This window comes from Merops nubicus, unplaced genomic scaffold (assembly GCF_000691845.1).
Source record: "Merops nubicus isolate BGI_N331 unplaced genomic scaffold, ASM69184v1 scaffold23327, whole genome shotgun sequence".
NCBI classification, from domain to species: Eukaryota; Metazoa; Chordata; class Aves; order Coraciiformes; family Meropidae; genus Merops; species Merops nubicus.
In genome coordinates this window covers 561-17,840 of record NW_008622605.1, presented here as the reverse complement: position 1 = coordinate 17,840, position 17,280 = coordinate 561, and the positions used below count along the sequence as shown (strand labels likewise).

At 36.4% G+C, this 17,280-nt stretch overlaps 1 protein-coding gene across 1 annotated transcript; it reads left to right on the top strand.

The window, feature by feature from the left end:
* Positions 1-630: 630 nt before the first annotated feature.
* WDR88 (WD repeat domain 88) lies at positions 631-16,170 on the top strand (the record flags this gene model as incomplete). The annotated part of the gene is made up of 10 exons (XM_008944868.1): positions 631-741; positions 3,725-3,813; positions 5,607-5,670; positions 6,149-6,287; positions 7,082-7,211; positions 9,708-9,892; positions 11,061-11,143; positions 13,987-14,055; positions 14,459-14,551; positions 16,033-16,170. Coding segments are annotated over 10 exons (1,101 nt in total), but the record flags the coding sequence as incomplete, so codon positions are not given.
* Between the last annotated feature and the right edge of the window lie 1,110 nt (positions 16,171-17,280).

Sequence of the window (17,280 nt, the reverse complement as noted above, 5' to 3'; positions counted from 1 at the left end):
CCGGCGCCTTCCCCGGCAGAGGCTGGGTGGAGCGGCCGTGAGCTGCCCGCGCAGGTAGTGCGGGAGGGGAGAGGGAGGGGAGGGCTGGAAAGCTCCGTCGCGGGGCAGGGGTTAATGCTCCGCAGGCGTGTTTTTGTTAGCTCTGTTGACGAGAACGCATGCTGCACAGTCACGAGAAAACTCCCATATAACTGAAGAAAAGTCTCCTCAAAGTGTCTTCGACAAAATTTGTAATGGTCTTGGCTAAAATATGTGGCCTAAGAGCTTGATGTGCTGCCCTTTCATGGGCCAGAATCAAGAAAACAAGAGTTTGAAAGACTTTAGAGAGACTTGGTGAGGTTCAAAGACAAATATTGTATTTCAGGAGAGGCAGAAGAACTGGGAAACCAAAACCGAACTCCCTCCCTCACCCAAAAAAATCTCCACATCCATCAACCTTTCTTTTTCAACCAGACATAGTACATCTGCTCCAAGCTAGTACCAAGGAAAAGATGTGAACTCTTCTCAGACAAGTGGAACTTAAAATTCTCTTCCAGTTGGTTCCTGCTTTCATGCTCCCCCTCGTGGCCTAAGCTGTCAAAAATAATTTGAAGGAAAAATGCTCCTAAACTTTGCTCTGTTCCTTTACAGATCCAGTTTAAAATTCTGAGAGGACACGGTGATACTGTGAGCTCTTGCCATTTTTGCTTTGAAGACACAAAAATACTTTCATGCTCTCATGATGGAACAGTGAAACTCTGGGTATGTTATGAATGCAACAACAACGAATTTAAAAAAATCTTAAAAACTGAAATCAAACAAGGGATGTTATACAGGCACAGAAATGGAATGAATCATCAAAGAGCCCCCTGAAGCTATTCACTGAAGTTTAAAAATAGAAACTAAATGTTTTTGCAGTCACACATAAATAGTAGAACACCTACTTCATGCTGCGAAGATGTTCTTTTACATTAAAGGGTGACTCTTGTGAGCATATGTAACATACACAGAATCAGAGCTCTAGTTTATTAATATTTTAAAAATAAAGTTTACTCTTTCTCCTGTAAGTTTCTCTTTCTGACTTGTTAGTGTATGTGGCTGTTTGTGGAGAAGTAGAAGTTAGGGATCACACAGCAGTAGGGTCGTGGTGTTTTCATACTTGCTGCTTGCTATTTTATTTTATTTAAAGCTTGATTTACACCCTTTATTTTCTTGCTCCTCCTAGTTTTGTGTAGTTATCTGTGGTTTCCCTAAAATTCCAGCCACCCTGGGCAGATCTGAACTGGGGAAGTATGCAGATTCAGGGTGATCTAAATCTAAATTTAGTCTAAGAGAGAGCTTGAAGACATAGCTCTGTTGGGCCTTGAATTTTATGCAAGCAAATGGCAATGTAGCTGTGCTACATAGATAGCAGACATTGAGATCTGGCATATATTAAACAGTCATTATGATTTAAGAATTAGTCATAAATTCTAGTAATGCCTTAATATGATATAAATACAGGTGAAATCATTTCATAAAGGATCTAAAGTGGTGACTTCTTATCTATGTAGTCCTAAGTTTCTACCATCACCCAAACCTTTTTTCAGACATACTGAAAAAGGCCAAGAACCCCAAAAGTGCAAAAAGTCCAGGTAATTTTAATTGGGCACCATTATGTTACCCAAAAGCTGTGGATGGCTAGATCCCAGAAATCAGGAAGTCTAGAGTGAAAAATGTCCTGTCTTTTAATGAACAGTTCTGAAGTAAATAAACACATGGAGATCTTAAGCAGATATTGTAAACAGGAGAAATAAAAATAAGTATCTCAGGATGTTAGTCATGATATTTACAGTTTAATAAATGTCATATTGATTGTTCTGAATGTTCCTGCTTTGTCTGAACTCCAAACTGGAACTTGTATTATTCTATATTTAGCAAAATGTTGCTCAGCTGTCTCACATGTAACTAACCTGAAATCAAGACCTGAAAATATCAAGATAATCCATTTTTTTTTTCGAAGCACAGTAGATCCATGACTGCCCTTCTTATGGGAAAGGCAATAATGTGCCTGTTCCCTGAAGTGTGGAAGGGTTAATCTGCCTAAGAAATTTCATCTTTATAATTTTTATCTAAGAAAGATTTATTCAACACTTGTTGAGCAATACTTATTTTCCAGAATCTATCTAAAAGTATTTGCCTGAGTTTTGAGAACTTTCTGATAGCAATGTATAGGCAAGATTATGTTAATTTATTTTGATAAGGCTAATTTTGTCTGGACAAGCCTAATTTCTTCCTCTCCAGGAACAGCTGAAGCAATTGGAACTCAGGAGAGTATGGAGGACTTGGTTGTGGGGAGCTAGGCCAGCCCTAATTATTTCACTTCGGGGTTCTCTTTTTTTCCCCCTTGAAGGAGTAGATACCAAGTGATTGAGTGTACTGAGAAAGCATTTGAAGTTCCTTTTGAAAACAAGCATTTGAAGGTCCTTTTGATAACAGACAGTGTCTCACTGACAGTCCCCACATCTTTTGGAAAACGAAGATTAACAGGGCACACAGCAGACAAAGACTTGGTGACTCCAGGAGGGTGATTCTGATGCCAAGTTCTTTTCACTTGGAGAAATAAAACAAGAGCATATGGTAACTTTGATCTATTGGGGTTTTTTTTTCCTTTGGTCTTCAAGACATTCCTAACAGTTCTAGTATCAGTTGTTAGACCTGTAGTGCATTGACACACATTCAGAAAATAAATGAAAAAATGAAAACTAAATTTGATTTCACTCTAGTCTTAGCTGTCACCAAGAGCTGCCAAGTTAGCAGGGTATCTCCTTCGAGTGGAAGTCCTTGTAAGGAAGTGGCTTTAGGTCTGAGACTTGTCCACAACGAAGGATTAATGTTGCCTGCTCTCAGACTGACTCTGAAGCCTCTTGGTACTTACACAAACAAAAATATAATTGAAACAATTTGGTTAATTATGAAAACAGATTATTTTCCTAGATGAAGGTTATGACGACTGATGGGGTGATACTCAGACCTGTGAGTTACTCTGCAGTTCTCCTGGGTTTTTTTGCTTCATTTTGATGTTTACATTTAGGTATGGTGTTTCATTTGTAAAACCTGATTCATATGTTAATTTTCATTCCTAAAGAACTTCAAGGCTTTCATCGTGGATTAGGACTGCCCTAGGCCTTGAATGTTGAAGAAATTGAAGAAAACATGTGAGAAAAAGATAGTCCCTTCCTGAAGTCACTTAAAATTGTGTAACAGACTAGGTAGAAGATGATGGAGAAATATAATGGCCTCAGGTTGTGCTAGGGGAAGTTTACATGGGATATTAGGAAAAATATCTTTCCAGAAAGGGTACCCTGGAGGTATTTAAAAGATTTGTAGAAGTGGTGCTTAGTGACGTGGTTTAGTGTGTGAATGAAAATTTAAAGCCATGTATTAGTTTATAAACAAAGACCTGACAGGACTTAGGTATGGACATAGATGTGAGAGTCTAAGGAGAACTCTCTTCAAGAAATTTCTGGTGAAAACTGTTGTGGTGGGAAGGAGATAAATAGAAGTCTGGATGAGATAGATGAAGAACTTTGTTTCAGTCGGGATTGAAAAGAAGGAATAGAGGGTCTGAGATTTTTAAGAGTAACTAAAATATGACTATCTTTACTGATTTCACAAGTTTTGTTTTCCTTTATTTTGTGATGTTTTATTTTTTTTACAATTTAGCAAAGCACTTTCTTATCAAACTGATTTGGATTTATTCAAGGATGTTGAGAAAGGTTGTCCTATTCAAGATTTTGAAGAAGAACACACTGCCCCAATTTCTGAGTGCAACTTGACTCCTGATGACAGAAGGTGATCTGAGGTTATTTTAAAAAAAAAAACATGACTTTTTTTTTGCATTTGTGATTTCAAGGTTTAATTTCAGTGCATATGGAAAGAGTACAAAATTTAGAACAAGCAAGTTAGTTTTTCAGTCCTTCCTACGGTTTCCTAACTTTGTATTACATCAAAGTGAAACTTCTTTTCCTTACTTTTGTGCTCTGTGATAAGTCATTCTGTCATAATTTTATTTTGCATCTCCCTTTCTCCATAGACTCCTGCTTCTCTCCATCCTTGCACTGTCACTTTTGCTGCCTGTGTTATGCTAGCAGACCATTTATTGCCAGACTCCTTGATCCACAGAACTACCATAAATCTCAGCTCTTAATCCTTTCCTGGTTTTTATATGTCTGTTGAATTAAACAGAGGTCTTTTTATTGTCTTAAGTGCATGTTGGAGCAGTCTGAGAGATTATGGCCTGTTGTTTAATTCTGTTTTTAATTATATGGGGCTGGAGGTCTATCTTTGCTATATCTTCTGAAAGGGGTATATAAATCTATGTATCTCACTTGCATGAAAGAACAATATAGAATTAGCCAAAGTTTGGGGTTCACCTGTCAGTGAGATTTATACCTTCATAAAAGATATCTTCTGTCTGTATTGTTTATTAATATTCTATAGCCTTTCCATTAAGCCTGTCTTGTCAATTCAAGAAGAAATGCATCTTAATCCTGTGTCTATCTATGGATGTAATAATTAAAACAACTGCAATGTATATTAACAACCAGTTAAGCAGGTAATGGTGGTAGGTACCTTCAGGGGTACTATTTCTGGCATATTTTATCATTAAGTCATAATTTTATCAGTGTAGAGTTGAGTGATTAAAGTTTTTGATCAGTGGATAGTACACATGCTACACTGCCTATTGCAATTGTCTTAATTTTGAAGATTGCTAACCAGCAAATAAAATACCACCATGTGCAGCCCTTGGAAACCCCTTCCCAATCAGACATGCTACCTGCTGATAAGCTTCCCACAGTCTTTGTGTTATGGGTTTCATTTAGGAACAGAGATTGCCTTGGTTGCAGGAAATATACAGTCATAATACAAGTATTTCAATAATTTAATTTTATTTTTAGTTGTTAGAATGTTAATGCATTTAGTTTCTTGGGCAAAATGTATAAAAGTGACAATTTAGGAACTTTATCACAATAAAAAGCCACAGTGGTACTAAAAAGTTTTGTCACATCCAGTGACTTTTAATACAAATACTACTTCAGATATTTGGGAATATTTTAATTAAACTGTGTGAGAGAGAAACTTTTGACCTCAGGTTTAGTGGAAACCTGCCAGTTTTAGTAAACTTGATTGAATAGCTTTGTTGTCTAATATGGGTTTGTGTTTGTGCAGGGCAGCGTTTGTGGCAGAGGGTTACCCAGCAACATAACCACTGAAAATCCAAAAACCCCTACTGGCAAGAATGCTTCACATGCATTAAAGAAAAGACATCATAAAGGCTTTAAAATTATTATAACGTTAGAAGTAATTAAATATCTGGTAATGGATGAAATTAAATTGAGTTGACTGCTTGCACTGAAGATTACCTTCATGACATTTTTATTATTTTCTATCTGAAATATAAATAATCCTTTTTTTTTTCAACTAAGCTATGCAATAATTTTTGCTGTAGCCTTTAAAACTCTATTTTAAATCAGTGGGTGTGAGAATGACAAATCATTGCCAGAATGACATGTTGTCATTTATTTTTTAACTGCCTTCTTTTAAATGAAAACATTCATTGCTGCTTTTATTAACATAATTTGTAGGGTGGTAACTTCATCATATGATAACACTGTCAAGGCCTGGGATATGGAAACAGGAAAAACACTTGTATGTATCCTTTTGAATGCATCTTGTAGAAGGTACAACTGTAAATTCAGTTTTGTTGCTGTTATTGATAAACAAGAAAATAGAAGATTCTTTGTTAGCACAATACAATATAGTTAAGGTAGGGAGGGTTCATTTTTAGTCCTAGGTTTAGTACTGATGATTGCTTGATCTTGAGAAACTCTCTTGATAAACATCCCGTTTCAAATGGCTATGATAATAATAACTTGTCTCAGAAGATACATTTAAGATGGATTAAATTAACATTTTAGGATTTGAACAGGATGGCCTTGTCTAATTTTAATTTTATTGCTAACGCAAAAATAGAAAAATTCTATATGAAAACATCTATCAGCTTTTACCAACACAAAGTAATATCAAAAGCCTTCTTTTAGAATCTGCTTCTAGATTATAGAAAGTGTGCTAAAAAACTCTCTCCAACCTTTAAGCATGTTTGTGGAACCTTTTATTTTCTCTTCAGTGGACAGCAGAACATGAAGGCATTGTAACTTCATGTAATATTTCTTGTGATGGTAGATATGTGGTATCTGGTTCAGACAAAGAGAATAGCATATATGTTTTTGATGCAGTAAGTGCAACAGTAGCAGCATATAGCCAAGGTAAGACCATTTTTACATTTTTTTTTAATGCAGCTCTTGTATTTTTTTATTTCCTATAAAAAATTGAGAAAATTTAATTCATGCAGTTTAGTTCAAATATCCTTACTGGAGAAAGGCAAAATAAACTTATCCTTAAGACATTACAAAACCACAGAATGTCAGGGGTTGGAAGGGACCTCCAGAGATCATTGAGTCCAACCCCCCTGCCAGAGCAGGACCATCTAGTCTAGTGCAGGTCACACAGGAACTCATCCAGATGGGTCTTAAAAGTCTCCAAGGTAGGAGACTCCACAACCTCCCTGGGGAGCCTGTTCAGTGCTCTGGAACCCTTACAGTGAAGAAGTTCTTCCTCATGTTGAGGTGGAACTTCTTGTGCTCCAGCTTGTGACCACTGCCCTGTGTCCTATCGCAGGGCACAAGTGAGAAGAGGTTGCCCCTTCCTTCCTGACACCCAGCCCTCATATATTTATACACACTAATTAGATCCCCCTAAGTCTTCTCTTCTCCAGACTAACAAGCCCCAGGTCTCTCAGCCTCTCCTCATAAGGCAGTTGTTCCAGCCCCCAGTCACCCTCGTAGCCCTGTGCTGGACTCTCTCCAGTAGATCTCTGTCCCTTTTGAAGTGGGGAGCCCAGAACTGGACACAATACTCCAGGTGAGGTCTCACCAGGGCAGAGCAGAGGAGGAGCATAGATGTCCTGGGTAGTTCTGCCTTTCAGACCTTTGTTTTGAGATCTAGATGTAATTATTCAAAGTAACTAATAGCCTCAATTGATTTTTTTTTTTTTATATAGGCCATCACAAAAGTACAATCACAAGATGTTGTTTTGACCCTGATAACCAAAGAGTAACTTCAGTGTCATATGATAAAACCATAAAGCTATGGGATATGATAACACGAACCACCTCAATTACAATTAATGAGTAAGAAACAATACTACAGTTAATTATCTTTCACAATTATCGGTGAGATTTATGGTAACATTTGTACTAGAGAAAATGAACAACTATTGAACTAAATAAAGTAATACACCAGCAAGTGACATATATAGAAAGTGTTGATAAAATGGTCCCCTCAAGCTTCCTGCTGTAAATAACTGAAAAATTGTATTTTAATGACTGTAAGGATTTCTAGTGCTATTTTTTAGAGCTTATAGGTTCTTGGGTATATATAGAGGCAAAAGATAGCATACTGCACTGTAAACTTCTTGTTCTAATTTCTACAATTAGGAAAAATGTATAATAATTGATGAATGAGGAGATAAAATATTACTCTAGAATAGTGAAGTCCATTATAGAGTGAAGCAAAAATAATGCAGACAAACAAGAGAAAATATATCTAGATGTTGGGAATTGATAATTAATCATGAGTTCTTACAGAATATTTTGTGATAATTATGTTTTGCACTGCAACCAGATCACCTTAGCTCTTTGTAAAATTCATGAGCCTCAGAGAAACCACAGGATCATCTACTTTGCCTCTAATAAGCACCAGTCAAGACCTCACAGATTTCCAAACAATTTGTTCTGTTGTGTCACTGTGTTAATCATTAGATTTTTCCTAAGGTGGACTGTTCTGCAGTATAAGGTCACATGTTTCTATTTAGATACACTTCACTCATGGAGATTTTTTTCTTCTTTTCTTCTACATTTTCATATATATATATAAGAACTTCTATTATATCTGCTCAGTCATCTTGGCATTAGATTAAACCATTCTTAATGAGTTTAATATTTAATTATTATTTCCTATTTTACTGATTATTTGTTTCGTTGATCTCTGAGATCTTTCCAATTGTCCAACATTTTTCTTGAATATTTTGACCCCATAATGTAAACAGTACTCCTAACTGGAAAATATAATAGAAATTAATAATTTTTACATGGTTGTCTGTGGATGGGGTTCTGCTCATACACCCTGGGATAAGATTTACTCTTTTTCAGACAGCATGATGGTGAAGAGGAGTCAGGATTTGTTGCAACATTTTTTTTTCCCCCAGAACTGTGGTGTAGTCCATTGTTCTTTCTCCTTATTGGTGCAGCTGATGATTTGTATGTTACTACAGAATGTCAGGCTTGAAAAAATTGAGCTGGTCAGGCAGCACATATATTGGATAATTGATTAAACATTGCAACGTACAAACAGCAGTGATGACAGCATTGTTTTCTATAGAGACTGTTAAAACCCTTTTATTTTCTTGATAATTTCTTCAGTTTGTTAAGGTAATTTGGGAGTTTAATCCTCTCTCTTGTATAACTGCAGACCCTCTTTGGCCTAATTTCGTATCCATACTCTTCATCTCATTATCTATGTTGTTAATGGAAGTATGAACTAGAACTGGATTCAGGACAGATGCAGTGGACCTGGCTTCACTATGTACTGGGAAAATTGGTTCATTTTCACAGTGAACCAATTAAGGCCACTCTCTGAGTACAGAGATCATTTTTCCAGATAATTTTTCCTTACATGCTTTTGGAGAAAGTCATGCCCAGAGCCAGAAGCTTTGCTCATTGTGGTCTCCTGAGCCTTCACAAGCTGAACTGTTTTATCTCTCACCAAAGTCAGCAACACAGTAAAAACATTATGTCAGTTGAGGATATTGTTATCATTTTCAGAAGGAAGTATGCAACAATAGACATGGCAAATCAACCCTTAAAAATACCAACGGCTTTAAGTAAACTCAGCGAATTTAATTTTGCATTCTTAAAACAATAATCAAAGAGTCTGCTTTTAAACACTGTAATAGAATTGTCTTTGAGGGATTAGGAATTGCTTCGGATGGGAAATTAAATCTGGAGCATTGTCATGTTTCTTTTAAATGGCAGTGACTACAGCATTGTTTCCCATCAGAGATGCTCCTAATCCTTTCCCCACCACAGATTTCAGGGAGCACTGGAATCCTCACCCAGTTCTGGAACATCCACATTTCTTTTTCTGATGGGTGTTGCTGCTTCCAAAATTAGACTTTAAACTTGAATTGTTTAATCTTTTTCCTTTGAATGTTTGAGATTAAATTTACCTGTAGAGCTAGATGCATGCTCTTTATTTAACAAAAAATGAGTGGCCTTTTTTTTGTAATTTACTTCTAGTAAAATGTGGTTGTGTCACAGCTACCAAACAATTTCTTTTTAAGCTGCATTCAACAACAGAAAAAAATAGCTGATCACTTGTCACTTAACACTTAGGGTTCAGTCCTGCAAAATGACTTCATCCAGGAAGTGATTTAAGGATCTGCTGGCTGTGAGGTTGTAAGCAGCTCCAGAGACTCTACAGAACTGTCATATGGTTAAAATTCAAGATATGCTTATGATACTTCACTGGGTGGAGAAGGGGTATTGAGTGCTGCAAGAGGCTCCTTGTGAGGTTTGCAATGGTTACACCATAGCTGGCTCTTCCTGTATTTTTCATCTGTGTTTCAGGGGACACAGCAATGCTATCTCAGATTGCTGCTTTAGCTCTGATGGTCATTACTTGTGCACAGCATCCTGGGACAAAAGCTTAAAAATATGGGATATAAAGACAGGAGAATTTTGGTATCATGAAGCTGTTTCCTTGAACCAAGGACACGAGGGTTCTGTTAGTTCCTGCCTTTTTAGCCAGGATGGTGAGTTTTCTTAATACTAGTGCATGATGATAGCTCAGTACCTATGTGTAAGATATCTTAGATAAACCACAAGTGATCATTCTAATCATGTAGGTAATTAATTAATCATTTCCAAGATAATTTTTTCATAATTAAACATGTTATGTCCATGTAGATATAAGTAAATGGAAGTTGATGGTCTGTATTCTGTCTTAGCCAGGCAACTGGAACACTTAGTTAATTGATGTACCCACCACGAGGTATAATAAAAAGATCATAATGGAGTAAAAGCACAATACTATGTCAGAAGATTAACTTGGCACTTGTGGATATTCTCCTTAGTTGAAAAAGTGTGTTCAGTAAATACTGTACTAATCTGTAATAATTAGGAAAATGTGTATGTCTTTGTTAGTACCCCCAAATGTTACTTCACAGCCCAAACAACATATGCTAGTAATGTACTTTTAGAAAAGCTTCATGGATGTTCTCAGCTACATTGACAGTGCACATAAACTATCATGTTCAAGGTAAATGATATTTATGAGTTATAGGAAGACAATTTTGTACCTGGAAAGGTCTCCTTGATGCTTGGATGAATAGGGAGAGAGTAGGAGGAGGAAACAGACTCTCCACTTCACCTATATCTGACTGGAGGTAGTGGGGAGCTATTTCTTACTGCTCGAGCTCCATTACTTTCACTAGATCATGGACAACTCCTAGTCCCTCCGCAAAATGAAATTAGCAGCTCTGGGGAAAAGTGTACCTGTGGTTTGAAAACAGGGAGATGCACACAGGCCTGTGAATATTGGAACCTGAAAGCATAAATAAACTCTTCTTTTTTTTTTTTTATTCACAGTAGTCCTAACAATTCTGAAAGTATTCAGAATTTAATTTAATAATTAATTATTAAACAAGTTATCTCCTTAATTTTCTAAGTCAGCAAATTTCTCATGTATGTTTTCTTTCCACTCAGTTGTATGTCCGCTGAATTTATGTATTAATATTTTTAAAATTGAGAATACCAGCAAAAAGTAGCTGAAAGGAACCTCCACTGTCTTGTTAAGGCATGACTAATAGCTCATTATTTAACTTTTTTGATAAAGTCTGACTTGCTGTTAGAAGGAACCTCTTTTATTAGTCTGTATGATAAAGCAAAGCTAAAATACTCTATTCTGATTTTACATTTCAGCTTCACTTGTGGTGTCTGGTGGATATGACAGAACTATAGCTATATGGGATGCAGATGCAGGCTATAAAAAGCTAAGCTTAAAGGTACTGAGCTCTTACTTGGTCACATAATTTGATGCAAAAATGTGAAATGTTCCTGGTTTAATAGCATTTTGTATTTAATTATCTAACAGATACCTTTGTCCCTTCTTTTTAGACACAGGCAGGAATATATGCTGGATTTGTGTGATTTAATTTGCCAGATCAGTATATTATTATACAGTTAGCTACAAAGTCTTACTTTTAAGTCAGCTGTTAATAAGCTATTACATTTCTTGTTTTATGAACAAGCTCATTTAAGGATTATATTGAATGGAGTTTTACCTGACTTGTAGGAGAGAGTTTCTTCCAACAAGTCACAAGAGCCTCAATAGTGCATATATTGATTCTGAAATGCCACACTCTTGTATGTTTATGTGTTTACATGCTTGCTTATGTCTACAGAAAACAGTCCACTAAGAGGGAAGCATTTAAAAAAAAAAGTCAATATTGGAGTTGCAGTTGTGAGGCTTAGTTCAGTCCCTAGGTTATGTAGTTTACACTACTGCTTATAGGTGTGGTCCACCATGCCACGGTACTTTTTAGGACAGGTAACTCTGTACATGAGGCAGCTATTCAGTGTTCAGCTATCCTTGCTTAGAGCTAGGCCTTCTCTTTTTTTCCTATATCCATGGTAATGCTACCCAGAATTTTAGGCAATCATATCTGCATATAATATTTTTAAGAGTCCCACTCTCATTAGACCGTTTTTTTTGTGCCATCAGGACAGTATTTTTGTAAACATCGTATTGTATTATGATACCTTTCACTTGTTTTTTATTTTGGTGGAAACAATCCACAAGACTTGAACAGCGATCAGATAAGTGGGTAAAAGAAAAAGATTACCAGTATTCATAAAGTTAGGTGCATGCATTTGCAAATATTAATTTCACAGAAGTCAAGCAGTGTCGGAGTTCAGATCTGCAATCTCTCCTATCATATGAAAATATATTATTTTAATTAACTAATTTTTTGCTTACTGCATATCCTATTCCAGGTTTAGTTAAAACAGTCATAAACAACCCCACCTGGAAGATCTCAGAAAAGACCATTTCCTTTCAGAACCTTGGGCTTAAATATAGCTTTCAGCTGCTGTCCTGTTCAAGATAGCATCCTCATCTAGTCGAGCTCATAAGCCTGTGCCTTCACTCGTTACCTTAGATGTAAAGTTACCTGCCCTCAGGAACTGGACCTGCACTGATGAAACCTTTGGAGCAGTAACAGTTCACATTCTCCACCAGCATTCGTGCTTCACACAATACAGCTACTGCAAATTTCCCAGTTTACAGCAATCACTCTAACTGTTTCCCATAAAAAAGAAAGCATCTGTTCAAATGCTCGTATCTTTAGAACTGTGGAGAACTCTTGTTCAGTATCTATGCCCTGGTATAATTACATTCTGGGCTCATAACTAAATTAAAAAACATATTTTAGAGATTCTGCTATAAAACACACTTTTTTTTTTGTGTATGTGTTTGACTGCTACCCTGTTCTGGAAAAAATACATTTTCATCTCTGTATTGTATTTCTCACATGTGGCATTTGTCTATTAAAACAACACCATGCCTTCCCAAACTCTAGGAATTTTATCTGTTAATACCATTCATGTTTGAATAACCTCCCTAGTTGGAGTAAATAAGTAGTTTTAGATTTTAGCCTGTTTCTATTCCTATACCAAGTCAATGCTGTTAATCTCAAATCAGCTGTGCTGCTGTTGTCAGAACAAGGGTACCCCACAGAACTGCTTGACTTGGCCTGCTTTCAGAACTGGTTCCCACAGCTCTTCCCTCCATTATCAAAGAATCATAGAATGGGTTGGGTTGGAAGGAACCTTAAAGATCATCTAGTTCCAATCCTCCTGTCATGGGCAGGGACACCTCCCTCTAGACCAGGTTGCTCAAAGATCCATCCAACCATCTAACCGGATGTTAAACACCTCCAGGGCTGGAGCATCCACAGCTTCCCTGGGCAACCTGTTCCAGTGTCTCACCACCCTCAGAATAAAGAACTTCTTCCTAATGTCTAACCTAAATCTCCCCTCTTCAAGTTTGAAGCCACTAACCCTCATCCTATCACTACAAGCCCTTATGAAAAGTCCCAGCTTTCTTGTAGGCCCTCTTCAGATACTGGAAGGTCACAATAAGGTCTCCCCAGAGCCTTCTCTTCTTCAGGCTGAAGAACCCCAACTCTCTCAGCCTGTCCTTGTAGAGAGCTGTTGGAGCCCTCTGATCATCTTTGAGCCCCTCTTCTGGACATGCTCCAACAGGTCCATGTGGTACTCCAGGTGAAGTCTCACAAGAGTGGAGTAGAGGAGCAGAATCAACTCCCTTGACCTGCTGGCCACACTTCTTTTGATGCATGCAAGAATACAGTTGGCCTTCTGGCTGTACTTGCACATTGTCACCCAGCACCCCCAAGTCTTTCTCCTCAGGACTTCTCTCAATCCATACTTACCACATGACAAACACTTTTTTCAAAAATTTTTTAGGTTATGAGCATTAAAAGTCATCTCTCTCTTTATGATTTGCTGTTAAACTGTTTAAAAAATAGAAAAGACCTATGTTTAAATGGAGCTTAAACCCATGGTAGCTGTGCAGCTGTCATTCTTCAGAGTGCCATGACTAGTGGTCTGCTTACCAGAGGTGGCAATGGCCACTCTCTTCAGTTATACATAGGAAAGTATAAACTTCATAGCAACATTTTTTTCTTGACTGGACATGAGGCAGTGTAGGTAAGAATTTCCTCTACTGTATTTAAAAATGGATTTATGGTACAAATAGTTGGTTTTATTATAATAAAAATAATAAAGTTTTTTTTTCCCCCTTATATTAAATTTTGCTTTACTGTAGGGTCATTGGGACTGGGTGACAGATGTTGCAATTAGCAAAAACAAGAATTGGATTCTTTCAGCCTCAAAGGTAATAACTGATTCCCGATGTGATTTCAGGAGCTCATTTATAAACAGATGTGGAGATTTCATCTCTTGTTTTCAGCTGCTTTTTTTTTGGATGAAATTTAATAATGGTCAAGTTGCTCATAAAAGTGCTAAGTTGTATTCAGTATTTACCTCAAGTAATTACAGAAAATCTGTATAAGAGTTTGATAAGTATGTTTATTGTTGCATTTTTTCTTTTAAATGTGGGGGCAATTTAAGATTGCTTAAGATTGCTTCCAAAGACATGATATTTAAATGTGAGAGAGTTTAGCTCTCAAATTGAGAAGGCTCATCTGACAAGGGGAGATTTCATCCTTATGGAAATGATGTAAATCACTCTTTGGGTCATATGCAAATGCATCAAGAGAATTGCATCTTTTTCTCAGGATTGTACTTTGAGATTGTGGAATATTGAAGAGATGGATCATATTCCTTCGGTGATAGAAATGGGAAAAGCAAGAAGCTCAAATATTGCTCAGGTTCTATCCCTTTGGTTTGTATTCATACCTCATAGTTCATTCAGAATGAAAATCTGAACGTTGAAGGAAAGCTGACAGATTTCTAGGCTGAAAACAATTTGATTGTGTTCATCCTCTCTTTGCAAAAATTGTCAAATCCTGTTTTTGGAGTGGGATGTACTAATGACAGTACTTTTAAAAAAATTTGTTTTGGTAAGGACACCAATTTTCATATACAGTTACATTTTTGTTTTTAGAAAACACAGCCACATCTGTGTACTTAGGAAAAGTAAACATATTTGGGGGTTCTACACCTGATGCTTCTGCAGAGTCACGGGCTGTTTATACAGGAGTATTACTAAACCAAGACAGGCAGTAGTCATGTGTTCCTGGATATAAATCAGTTTATATGAATTCTGAGGTTTGTCTTTTTGAAGCTGTGGCTGTGTGTATTCTGCAAGATGAATTATAAATAGGTGTTAGGAAGGAAAAATGTTAACAAGTTGAATGCTCTTGAAACATGCTTTTTATTAGATTCCCTCAATTTGGTTTGGTAGGGGATTTGCAAGATGCATTGTTTTCCTCCTTGTCAATAACAGTTAAGTGAAACTGCATGAAAAACAACTGACTTTTTTTACTTATTTCTATTATATTTTTACTAGACTTTCTTGTTGAACAGCACGTATTCAAAAGCAGTGAGCAGCTTTTTAAGCTTTTAGATAAGTTCTATAAATGTGCCAGCAGTGAAAATGTGTACATTCCTAAAAGTATCAATTAACAGAAATTTGAGAATATGGTTAAGATTGGTACAGGAGAGGATTTTGGGGTGCATTTGATAAGTAGCACACATTTAGAAAAATGCCCTTTTTGGTTTTTTTGTGAATAGTTTCACAAGTAGTAAATTGGGTATCAATGTTACGTGGACTCTGATAGAAGTGGATTAAACTTAATGAGTGTGTGTGCAGTCAGCAGAAAAACTTCCTTGTACAGCTACAGCACCTTAACAGCTCATCTAAAATTATTGTTATGTATCAATTTGCCATTAGATTTTAATTTTTCTTTCTACAAATCTCCTTAGATAATGATCAAGTTAAAAAAAAAAAAAAACAAACCACAAACCAAAAAAGGCCCTAACCCACCTAGTAACAATAAATAACCAAGACAGAATAGCTGAAAACTGGGATACCCACCAAGCCACCCAAAAAGTAAAGTATGATCCTGTATTAGCTGAAAAAAAAAATCAAGTCAGAATTCATATAAAATATAGTTAAATCAGGAAAAATCCTCTAAACCATTTATCACAGGAAAGAGTTTTGAGCAGCACTATCTCTGTCACGTGTATGACATCTATATGCACTCAGTGCATCTCAAAAATGAGTGTGTATAGGGACTCATTTTCATAGATAGACATAACTATGTGTGTATAGAGAGCTGTAACTTAATGACTGAAAGAAGGCACAGACAATTAACTGAAATGGCATTTTTTGTTATATTTGCACCAGTGTAAAGAATGTGAAGAACCTTTCTTACGCTTGCAACGTAGTGACTCTGAAATGATATCCAAGTGTGTGTTCTGTCGTCTGCCTTCTCCAGTGAAAAATACTTTGCCATTGCCACCTTCTGCTTCTCCTAACCCTTAAATTAATCTAGCAGTCTTGGGATGTCAGCACATTTAAGTATAAATGGAGTGTCCGTACATCTTTAGGTACTACCCATATAAAGATAAGACTTTCCTCTAACCTTGCTCTCCCGTAGTATTTGGTGTGAAGAATAATAAAATACATTGTACTAAAGAAATTTAATAGTTGTGATGTGTCAGGTAAAGAATAAAATCCCCAGGAGTAGAAATCTTATTTATGCTGCATGCCAATAGAAAATAAAATTACTTACTTGTCCTTTGGGAAATTTTAAACAGTTTAAAACGAATGCATTAGTTCTAAGATCCATTTACTAAAGAAATTATGTGGATATGTTAAATTATTGACAAGTTTCCTTCCATTCTTTAGATAAACCATTCTTTAGATAAACCACTCTTCTTTACTATGGCAAACAAAGTATCTTTGCTGTCAGAGGATATCAGAAAGAGTTTTGCAAGTAGAACCATAAATAAGACCATGAACTTTTTTGGAACTCGTTGCCATGCTCCTTACAAGAAAATTTTAAAGCAGCTTTTAGTCACCGAGATTAAGTTCTGGTTCATGTCTGATGGGAGGCAGCACAAATTAATTCTGTGTAATTTCTTCTTGTCCTTCCAACAAGGAGCGTGGTATTGCTTCTACCTTTTCTTATGAGTGACCCTTAGAGAATTATATCTATTCAGTATATGTGAGAATGTCAATTAGTAAAAGATTAAGTGTTTCAAAATGTTTGGAGGCTTTATTCCCCCAAAATAGTCTTAATCAACCTTTTCAACATTTCTTTCTGAAAGGAACTAGAGGTGGAAAAATAGTTTGCGCCTGGAATGCAGTTAAGCTGTGGAATACTAAGAAATCTAAGTAGGTAGATTTTTTTTCCCCCTTGTTTTAATTATGTGAATTGTGTAGCAGAAATTCCACTCAAATCTGAGGTTAAATGAAAAATATTTCTAGGGAATAGTAAGTTTTGTACAGAGTTATGGCTTTAAATAAGTATTAGGTGATAAACTGTATTACTTTCCACATTCTTTCCCCCTCTTTACTCCTTAATTAAAAATTATTGCTTTATTATAGAGGCTAAATGCTGAGTCAATGCTCCTCATGTTTGGTTTTTTT